General features: G+C 58.9%; 2 protein-coding genes across 2 annotated transcripts; both read left to right on the forward strand.

Annotated features, from left to right (window-relative positions):
• Positions 1–1,265: 1,265 nt before the first annotated feature.
• LOC103002815 (metallothionein-1E-like) lies at positions 1,266–3,033 on the forward strand. Its single transcript, XM_007193605.3, has 3 exons — positions 1,266–1,425; positions 2,006–2,071; positions 2,803–3,033. Exons 1-3 carry the CDS (start codon positions 1,398–1,400, stop codon positions 2,892–2,894), a joined length of 186 nt encoding a protein of 61 aa, XP_007193667.1. The 5' UTR covers positions 1,266–1,397; the 3' UTR covers positions 2,895–3,033.
• A 3,619-nt stretch (positions 3,034–6,652) lies between these two features.
• Positions 6,653–8,420, forward strand: LOC130706862 (metallothionein-1E-like). Its single transcript, XM_057539532.1, has 3 exons — positions 6,653–6,812; positions 7,393–7,458; positions 8,190–8,420. Exons 1-3 carry the CDS (start codon positions 6,785–6,787, stop codon positions 8,279–8,281), a joined length of 186 nt encoding a protein of 61 aa, XP_057395515.1. The 5' UTR covers positions 6,653–6,784; the 3' UTR covers positions 8,282–8,420.
• Positions 8,421–10,365: the final 1,945 nt, after the last annotated feature.

The raw sequence follows: 10,365 nt of genomic DNA on the forward strand, positions 1-10,365 counted from the left end.
GAGCAAGACAGTCGGTGTCCTCCTAACAGATACAGAAGGATCCTGCCACCTCTGCTGTCACCTGCATCAGGATTTCCTTACCATTTTCTTTTCAGGGATTTTCTGAAATATGTTATACCAAAAGAAACCTCTTGAACACTACTGAAGGAGAGAGTCAGAAGGAAGCCACAAAAGCATAAATACATTCCTATTCTGTCACTTCGGTCCCCCCCAGGATTGAGCTGGACACGGTAGAGACGGGCTGAAGACACAGCTCTGGGCCAAAGGGGAGCTTTCTCACTGACTCTCTCTTTCAGCTGCGAAGCCACAAGAACACAGAAGCAGGGCACCGCTCCCCAGCACTGTGTGCCTGCCTTTACTGTAGCCTCCTCGTACTGTAGGTAGTTTGGCCTTTGGGGAACGGGCTCCTGACTACTAGCTCCCTTCCGGGTGGGTGTGACAATTCAAAGAGCAAAAGTGATTAACAAGGCTTGGCATGGACTCCATGGTGTGTAATCGTCAGGACTACCCAAAGGGAACTGTCCACTTGTCCCGCTTTGTTATTTCGTGCCAGGTCTGCCTATCGCCTACAATGATGCCTTCCCTGGGGAGCATCCCATGATCAGGGAACCTCCACCCTGGCGTGGGGTGGACCGGCTACGGTGAGGAGCGCCCCTGGAAAGTTTAGGCAAAGGAGCCCCCGGAGAAATGCGCCATGATCCCTCCAGGAAAGGAAAACACAAGTGACGACTAGCGGCTGGCTGAAGGCAATGTTCATCGCGGGGCGGTTACAGGAGACGGTACCGGAAAAATGCCTCCAAAGGACCGTGGTGGGGACCGGGGCTGCCAACGCCTGGGGACACACGGGGTGGGCGAAACGGCGGTGAGGGTCACATGCGCCTGCGGTCTCTGACACCGTTCCCCGGCTCCGGCCAAGCCAGGGACACGAGCGGGAGGCGGGGGCTGTTCTCAAGCTGCAGGAAACGGCGACCCGGAGGCCGGCGGCGCGCGGCCTGGGGCGGGGAAGACCGGAGGACGCGGGAGCTGGATTCCCGCACAACCCGGCAACAGGGGGGGCTGCTCCCGTCGGGCACATTGCGAAGGGGCGGCCAGGGGGCTGGGACACCGCTTACCGCACGGCACCCGCTTCCTCCGCTCCAGCCGGCACCGAAGTGGAATCGTGCGCTCGGCCCCGCGTGTTGCTCACAGCCCGGCCCAGGGCGCCGCGGGCAGCGCGAGCGCGGGCGCGGGCGCGGATCCGCGGGGCGGGTGCAAGGCGGGGGCGGGGCCTCTGCGCCCGGGCCGCCTCCTCGGCCTATAACTGAGCCCACGGGCTCCTGGCTCCCACACGCCCCCCACCGGACCAGTGAAGCCGCTTCGCCCCTTGCTTTGGACCTCGGGCCTCACTCCTCCTCCAGATGGACCCCAAGTGCTCCTGCCCCACTGGTAAGGGAACCCTGGCTTTGAGCCTTAGGATGCCCCCCTTCCCAGGCACAGGACGAGAAGGGAGGGTTTTGAGTTGGAGCTCAGGAGGACTCCTGTCACGGGTCCAGGGCTTTCTTGCTAGCCAGGCTCCTGAGAGCATGTCAGTCTCCCTTTGCCTCTCCGTTAACACTGAGGGCACGGAGGCTGCAGGCTCTCCTTCTTGAGGTCACCCAGCTGGTCAGGTCAGGGGACTGCTAGACCGGGACCCAGTGTTTGGAGGAGGCCTCGGAGCTGCCAGGACTTGAGGGGAGGAGGGGACATCGCCTCTTCGGGGTTCAGGCCATGGGCCCTGGCCCCCAGCCCCAGTCAGCCTGGGCTGGGTCTGGAGCCTGGGACCTTCCCTGTGGAGTCCATCAGGAGGGGACCTACTCTCCTTGGACCAGAAGAGAGGAGCTGGGGCTTCTCTATCTGCCTGAGTGGACACGAGCTCCCAGGGCTGGGTCCTGACAGAGGAGGAGGGCTCAGGGAGGCATTGCTGACCGTCTGCTGTAGCTCCTGCATCCCTCTCCCTGCTCACCGCGGGCCTTTCCCTTCCTGGCAGGCGGCTCCTGCAGCTGCGCTGGCTCCTGCACCTGCAAAGCCTGCAGATGCACCTCCTGCAAGAAGAGTGAGTGTGCGGGGCCTTCTCTGGGAATGCGGGGTCTGGGCTGGGTGCGAGCAGGGAGCCCAGAGCTCAGCAGGCAGGAGCAGGACAGTGACCAAACTTCCCGGTAACCCCCACCCCCACCCCCACCCCCGCCCCCCTCACCAGGAAGGGATTCACAATCAGAGGTGGAATCACCTTCCAGATGGCCGAGACCCAGGCGCGCACTAGAGAACAGGGAGACTGAGGCCCAGACGGGTCATTAACAAGCAACCTCTGACCTGTCAGTAGAACTAGTCCTCCTGCCTCCTGAGTCACGCTTCTGAATCCTCTCAGGGACTGAAGCACTTTAGGGACATGAACTAGTGACCGTGTGTGGTTTCTCAGACCTGGGGCAGCCCCTTCCTGTCGAAGCAGCCCAGAGCTTCCCTATCCCGAGCGGGAGCTGCTCTGTCAGGGGTTTGCCTCCACTTTGATCCTGAGGACTTTGCTCACAGCACTGACGGTGCTGGGCGCTGGCTTTCTCTTGTCCCCAGAGGCCCTGCTCACTGTCTCTCCAAGGCTCTGTGCCCTGTCCTGGGCACCGATGGGGCAGGCAACCTGAACGGAGTGTCTGAGAGCAATTATCTCAGGACAGAGGACACCATCCTAAACTCAGGGTCTGGGCCTGAGGGCAGCTGGGGCCAGGCCTGCTGCTGGGAAGGGTGGCTCCGGACAACGCGTGGTCCGACCGCACGCTGCCCTCGCTTCCCCAGGCTGCTGCTCCTGCTGCCCCGTGGGCTGCGCCAAGTGTGCCCAGGGCTGCGTCTGCAAAGGGGCCTCGGACAAGTGCAGCTGCTGTGCCTGATGTCGCGGAGAGCCTGCCCCGGGTGGCAACAGAGCAACCAGGACGAACCTGCATTTTACCGTTTTTCATACAGCCGGACCTGACGCTACATTCCTTTTTCTATGAAATATGTGAGCTGTAATAAAAGTTGTTGACTTCATTCTGGCTCTGTCTTCCTTTGTCTGTCTTGGACAAAGAGACTCCGCGCCCATCAGGGCTGGCGTGGGGAACTGGGCTGGAAGCGCAGAGACCTCGGCTCTGGACCAAAGAGTACCCTCCCCCACCCCCCAAAACACACACACACACACACACACACACGGAGCGTCTTAGCCGCTTAGGTTAATTTGAGCTTCAGGTTCTCAGCTCCAAATGAAAGCCTCGCCCAGAAGACACAGGGCATCGGACACACAGAGGACGCACTCCCTCTATTCCCCTTAGGAGTATGGATTGCAGAGCAAGTGGTCCGTTTCTCATTTTCCTTCTCTGGGGGCCCCTGCCAAACTCAGTCCTCGGTGATGAGAGCCTGGAAAAGCACCCAGAGGGGATGGAATCCCACACCCCTCTTGTTTGACTTCTACACGGGGCTTGCGTCTAACACACCCTGGAAAGACCTATTTGTATTTTCTGCCACAGTTTTCACCCTGGTCAGTCAAAAGAATCGCTAAGAAAAAAATGGAAAAGGACACGGTATGGGAAACCCATTTTCCCCTTCAACACGTAAAATCACCTTAACACGTGGAGGAGCAATTCTGAAAATTAGAGGCTCTCATATGCTGCACGTACATTGAATGTGTGCTTGAGTCCCGGGAACACTTCACACATGCCCCACTGTGTGGACCACACACGCCTGGAGCAGCTCTGCCGCCTGCCTCCCCACAGGCAACATCAGTCTTGGCTCGCCCAGGGCTACGGACAGGACACTCGCCACCCCTGACAGCTCCCTGCAGGGGCTTGGCCCTCAATCTTCGCCAGTGCCTCCCTAGATCAGCCTGACATCTCCCCTTCCCTCAAAATCCAGCCCGTGGCTACCTGACACCCCGAAAGTGATTTGGATTTGTTTGGTGGGCATTTCCCAGCCGTTTCCCGGAGACTTGGTTTCAGGAGGAGGACTTCACGTGTTCCTCTGCGGAGTGATGGTGGTGCTGCAGTGAGGAGGGCCTGGTGGTGTTTCTTAGCAAGACGTGTGTGCTGAGGGAACAGGTGATATAGTTCAGGTGCTGCGCCCCCTGGCGGTCTGGGGAGGGAATTCCTATTTGATGGGCACTCCAAGAGAAAGAGGAGACAAGAGGCTCAGAAGTCAGGACCAAGATCGGCCACAGGTGCCCTGTGTGAAGAGGGCATTTCGGGAGCCGGCCCGTGCTGCGTGCGTGGGTGCTGGTGTCAGGCACCCGGGTTCACAGCCACCGTGCCACTTCCTGACCTGGCAAGTCACTGATACTCTCTGAGATTTCATTTCCTCCTTTCTATAGAAAAGATTAATTTCCAAGAGGGGGAATAAGCGAGACAGTGGCCTGGCTCCCAGCTCGGGCTTCCCGAACGGTGTCCTGTATGATCGCTATCTCCACACTGACATCTGTGCACAGAGAATCCTTTAGCTCCCAACAAGCTCCTGGAGAAAGGCTCCCTGGTTTGCAAGCAAGCCCATGGTGAGGGCAGAGATGGATAGGAACCTTGCTTATCCAGTGCCAGAGGGCGTGGGGATCTCCTCCAACAAGCCCCATGCAACGAGTCACCGCCACAGCATTTGGACACACTCAGTGAACCTGCATGGTCTGGAGCGACGGTGCCAATTCCAGAGAGGTTAAGCAACTTACCCAAGGGCACACAGCCTAGACTCAAAGGACTAAACCTGCACTACAGCTGTCTCACCTCCCGGCCACATGGTGCCGGTTGTGACATCACTGGAGGCTGAATCCGGCCTCTCCTTTTTCAGGGCCGCAAGGGTCTTCGGAGACAGTCCCGCTGTGCTCCTGGCTGCAGAGGTGGGAGGCTGAAGCCCAGAGAGGTCACAGAGCTGTGCAGAGGGTTCTGACTGCCAGCTGCTCAGTGCTTTCCCACTGCTGCCTCTGGGCCAGGTGTTCAGTGTCCTCACCTTTCATGGGATGACATGCTGTCCGGTTGGGCGGGGGGCTGCAGTCAGCCTGCAGGAGGGCCAGTCCCATCTGTGCCACATATAGCCATGGGACATAACCTCTCTGTGGCTCAGTCTCCTCTGCTCTAAAGGGCAAAAAAATAGTGTCTGGCTCTCTCGGGATGAAAGAATTGAATACATGCAAAGAATGTCAGAATATACTGGGCACTCAGTGAGCAATCTATCATATCACCTATTTATTTATTTCTTTGTTATCATTAGCCTAGGAGACATTGTTCTCCTTCCAGACACGCACGCAAGGATGGTGTGTTTAGCTCTGTGTTCTGGGTCGTCCTCATCAACCCTGTGAGCATGGGACCACTTCCCCTGAGGGGGTTATCCTCCCTTCACGCAAAAGAGCCATTGACACTACAGATAGAAAGCCGTGAGCAAGACAGTCGGTGTCCTCCTAACAGATACAGAAGGATCCTGCCACCTCTGCTGTCACCTGCATCAGGATTTCCTTACCATTTTCTTTTCAGGGATTTTCTGAAATATGTTATACCAAAAGAAACCTCTTGAACACTACTGAAGGAGAGAGTCAGAAGGAAGCCACAAAAGCATAAATACATTCCTATTCTGTCACTTCGGTCCCCCCCAGGATTGAGCTGGACACGGTAGAGACGGGCTGAAGACACAGCTCTGGGCCAAAGGGGAGCTTTCTCACTGACTCTCTCTTTCAGCTGCGAAGCCACAAGAACACAGAAGCAGGGCACCGCTCCCCAGCACTGTGTGCCTGCCTTTACTGTAGCCTCCTCGTACTGTAGGTAGTTTGGCCTTTGGGGAACGGGCTCCTGACTACTAGCTCCCTTCCGGGTGGGTGTGACAATTCAAAGAGCAAAAGTGATTAACAAGGCTTGGCATGGACTCCATGGTGTGTAATCGTCAGGACTACCCAAAGGGAACTGTCCACTTGTCCCGCTTTGTTATTTCGTGCCAGGTCTGCCTATCGCCTACAATGATGCCTTCCCTGGGGAGCATCCCATGATCAGGGAACCTCCACCCTGGCGTGGGGTGGACCGGCCACGGTGAGGAGCGCCCCTGGAAAGTTTAGGCAAAGGAGCCCCCGGAGAAATGCGCCATGATCCCTCCAGGAAAGGAAAACACAAGTGACGACTAGCGGCTGAAGGCAATGTTCATCGCGGGGCGGTTACAGGAGACGGTACCGGAAAAATGCCTCCAAAGGACCGTGGTGGGGACCGGGGCTGCCAACGCCTGGGGACACACGGGGTGGGCGAAACGGCGGTGAGGGTCACATGCGCCTGCGGTCTCTGACACCGTTCCCCGGCTCCGGCCAAGCCAGGGACACGAGCGGGAGGCGGGGGCTGTTCTCAAGCTGCAGGAAACGGCGACCCGGAGGCCGGCGGCGCGCGGCCTGGGGCGGGGAAGACCGGAGGACGCGGGAGCTGGATTCCCGCACAACCCGGCAACAGGGGGGGCTGCTCCCGTCGGGCACATTGCGAAGGGGCGGCCAGGGGGCTGGGACACCGCTTACCGCACGGCACCCGCTTCCTCCGCTCCAGCCGGCACCGAAGTGGAATCGTGCGCTCGGCCCCGCGTGTTGCTCACAGCCCGGCCCAGGGCGCCGCGGGCAGCGCGAGCGCGGGCGCGGGCGCGGATCCGCGGGGCGGGTGCAAGGCGGGGGCGGGGCCTCTGCGCCCGGGCCGCCTCCTCGGCCTATAACTGAGCCCACGGGCTCCTGGCTCCCACACGCCCCCCACCGGACCAGTGAAGCCGCTTCGCCCCTTGCTTTGGACCTCGGGCCTCACTCCTCCTCCAGATGGACCCCAAGTGCTCCTGCCCCACTGGTAAGGGAACCCTGGCTTTGAGCCTTAGGATGCCCCCCTTCCCAGGCACAGGACGAGAAGGGAGGGTTTTGAGTTGGAGCTCAGGAGGACTCCTGTCACGGGTCCAGGGCTTTCTTGCTAGCCAGGCTCCTGAGAGCATGTCAGTCTCCCTTTGCCTCTCCGTTAACACTGAGGGCACGGAGGCTGCAGGCTCTCCTTCTTGAGGTCACCCAGCTGGTCAGGTCAGGGGACTGCTAGACCGGGACCCAGTGTTTGGAGGAGGCCTCGGAGCTGCCAGGACTTGAGGGGAGGAGGGGACATCGCCTCTTCGGGGTTCAGGCCATGGGCCCTGGCCCCCAGCCCCAGTCAGCCTGGGCTGGGTCTGGAGCCTGGGACCTTCCCTGTGGAGTCCATCAGGAGGGGACCTACTCTCCTTGGATCAGAAGAGAGGAGCTGGGGCTTCTCTATCTGCCTGAGTGGACACGAGCTCCCAGGGCTGGGTCCTGACAGAGGAGGAGGGCTCAGGGAGGCATTGCTGACCGTCTGCTGTAGCTCCTGCATCCCTCTCCCTGCTCACCGCGGGCCTTTCCCTTCCTGGCAGGCGGCTCCTGCAGCTGCGCTGGCTCCTGCACCTGCAAAGCCTGCAGATGCACCTCCTGCAAGAAGAGTGAGTGTGCGGGGCCTTCTCTGGGAATGCGGGGTCTGGGCTGGGTGCGAGCAGGGAGCCCAGAGCTCAGCAGGCAGGAGCAGGACAGTGACCAAACTTCCCGGTAACCCCCACCCCCACCCCCACCCCCGCCCCCCTCACCAGGAAGGGATTCACAATCAGAGGTGGAATCACCTTCCAGATGGCCGAGACCCAGGCGCGCACTAGAGAACAGGGAGACTGAGGCCCAGACGGGTCATTAACAAGCAACCTCTGACCTGTCAGTAGAACTAGTCCTCCTGCCTCCTGAGTCACGCTTCTGAATCCTCTCAGGGACTGAAGCACTTTAGGGACATGAACTAGTGACCGTGTGTGGTTTCTCAGACCTGGGGCAGCCCCTTCCTGTCGAAGCAGCCCAGAGCTTCCCTATCCCGAGCGGGAGCTGCTCTGTCAGGGGTTTGCCTCCACTTTGATCCTGAGGACTTTGCTCACAGCACTGACGGTGCTGGGCGCTGGCTTTCTCTTGTCCCCAGAGGCCCTGCTCACTGTCTCTCCAAGGCTCTGTGCCCTGTCCTGGGCACCGATGGGGCAGGCAACCTGAACGGAGTGTCTGAGAGCAATTATCTCAGGACAGAGGACACCATCCTAAACTCAGGGTCTGGGCCTGAGGGCAGCTGGGGCCAGGCCTGCTGCTGGGAAGGGTGGCTCCGGACAACGCGTGGTCCGACCGCACGCTGCCCTCGCTTCCCCAGGCTGCTGCTCCTGCTGCCCCGTGGGCTGCGCCAAGTGTGCCCAGGGCTGCGTCTGCAAAGGGGCCTCGGACAAGTGCAGCTGCTGTGCCTGATGTCGCGGAGAGCCTGCCCCGGGTGGCAACAGAGCAACCAGGACGAACCTGCATTTTACCGTTTTTCATACAGCCGGACCTGACGCTACATTCCTTTTTCTATGAAATATGTGAGCTGTAATAAAAGTTGTTGACTTCATTCTGGCTCTGTCTTCCTTTGTCTGTCTTGGACAAAGAGACTCCGCGCCCATCAGGGCTGGCGTGGGGAACTGGGCTGGAAGCGCAGAGACCTCGGCTCTGGACCAAAGAGTACCCTCCCCCACCCCCCAAAACACACACACACACACACACACACACACGGAGCGTCTTAGCCGCTTAGGTTAATTTGAGCTTCAGGTTCTCAGCTCCAAATGAAAGCCTCGCCCAGAAGACACAGGGCATCGGACACACAGAGGACGCACTCCCTCTATTCCCCTTAGGAGTATGGATTGCAGAGCAAGTGGTCCGTTTCTCATTTTCCTTCTCTGGGGGCCCCTGCCAAACTCAGTCCTCGGTGATGAGAGCCTGGAAAAGCACCCAGAGGGGATGGAATCCCACACCCCTCTTGTTTGACTTCTACACGGGGCTTGCGTCTAACACACCCTGGAAAGACCTATTTGTATTTTCTGCCACAGTTTTCACCCTGGTCAGTCAAAAGAATCGCTAAGAAAAAAATGGAAAAGGACACGGTATGGGAAACCCATTTTCCCCTTCAACACGTAAAATCACCTTAACACGTGGAGGAGCAATTCTGAAAATTAGAGGCTCTCATATGCTGCACGTACATTGAATGTGTGCTTGAGTCCCGGGAACACTTCACACATGCCCCACTGTGTGGACCACACACGCCTGGAGCAGCTCTGCCGCCTGCCTCCCCACAGGCAACATCAGTCTTGGCTCGCCCAGGGCTACGGACAGGACACTCGCCACCCCTGACAGCTCCCTGCAGGGGCTTGGCCCTCAATCTTCGCCAGTGCCTCCCTAGATCAGCCTGACATCTCCCCTTCCCTCAAAATCCAGCCCGTGGCTACCTGACACCCCGAAAGTGATTTGGATTTGTTTGGTGGGCATTTCCCAGCCGTTTCCCGGAGACTTGGTTTCAGGAGGAGGACTTCACGTGTTCCTCTGCGGAGTGATGGTGGTGCTGCAGTGAGGAGGGCCTGGTGGTGTTTCTTAGCAAGACGTGTGTGCTGAGGGAACAGGTGATATAGTTCAGGTGCTGCGCCCCCTGGCGGTCTGGGGAGGGAATTCCTATTTGATGGGCACTCCAAGAGAAAGAGGAGACAAGAGGCTCAGAAGTCAGGACCAAGATCGGCCACAGGTGCCCTGTGTGAAGAGGGCATTTCGGGAGCCGGCCCGTGCTGCGTGCGTGGGTGCTGGTGTCAGGCACCCGGGTTCACAGCCACCGTGCCACTTCCTGACCTGGCAAGTCACTGATACTCTCTGAGATTTCATTTCCTCCTTTCTATAGAAAAGATTAATTTCCAAGAGGGGGAATAAGCGAGACAGTGGCCTGGCTCCTAGCTCGGGCTTCCCGAACGGTGTCCTGTATGATCGCTATCTCCACACTGACATCTGTGCACAGAGAATCCTTTAGCTCCCAACAAGCTCCTGGAGAAAGGCTCCCTGGTTTGCAAGCAAGCCCATGGTGAGGGCAGAGATGGATAGGAACCTTGCTTATCCAGTGCCAGAGGGCGTGGGGATCTCCTCCAACAAGCCCCATGCAACGAGTCACCGCCACAGCATTTGGACACACTCAGTGAACCTGCATGGTCTGGAGCGACGGTGCCAATTCCAGAGAGGTTAAGCAACTTACCCAAGGGCACACAGCCTAGACTCAAAGGACTAAACCTGCACTACAGCTGTCTCACCTCCCGGCCACATGGTGCCGGTTGTGACATCACTGGAGGCTGAATCCGGCCTCTCCTTTTTCAGGGCCGCAAGGGTCTTCGGAGACAGTCCCGCTGTGCTCCTGGCTGCAGAGGTGGGAGGCTGAAGCCCAGAGAGGTCACAGAGCTGTGCAGAGGGTTCTGACTGCCAGCTGCTCAGTGCTTTCCCACTGCTGCCTCTGGGCCAGGTGTTCAGTGTCCTCACCTTTCATGGGA

This window comes from Balaenoptera acutorostrata, unplaced genomic scaffold (genome assembly GCF_949987535.1).
Source record: "Balaenoptera acutorostrata unplaced genomic scaffold, mBalAcu1.1 scaffold_974, whole genome shotgun sequence".
In the NCBI taxonomy this organism is placed as follows: Eukaryota; Metazoa; Chordata; class Mammalia; order Artiodactyla; family Balaenopteridae; genus Balaenoptera; species Balaenoptera acutorostrata.

Coding starts and splice junctions, on each gene's coding strand:
- LOC103002815 (XM_007193605.3), top strand. CDS start 1,398: ATGGACCCCAAGTGCTCCTGCCCCACTG. Junction 1,426..2,005: donor CAAGTGCTCCTGCCCCACTG/GTAAGGGAACCC, acceptor CCTTCCTGGCAG/GCGGCTCCTGCAGCTGCGCT. Junction 2,072..2,802: donor ATGCACCTCCTGCAAGAAGA/GTGAGTGTGCGG, acceptor TCGCTTCCCCAG/GCTGCTGCTCCTGCTGCCCC.
- LOC130706862 (XM_057539532.1), top strand. CDS start 6,785: ATGGACCCCAAGTGCTCCTGCCCCACTG. Junction 6,813..7,392: donor CAAGTGCTCCTGCCCCACTG/GTAAGGGAACCC, acceptor CCTTCCTGGCAG/GCGGCTCCTGCAGCTGCGCT. Junction 7,459..8,189: donor ATGCACCTCCTGCAAGAAGA/GTGAGTGTGCGG, acceptor TCGCTTCCCCAG/GCTGCTGCTCCTGCTGCCCC.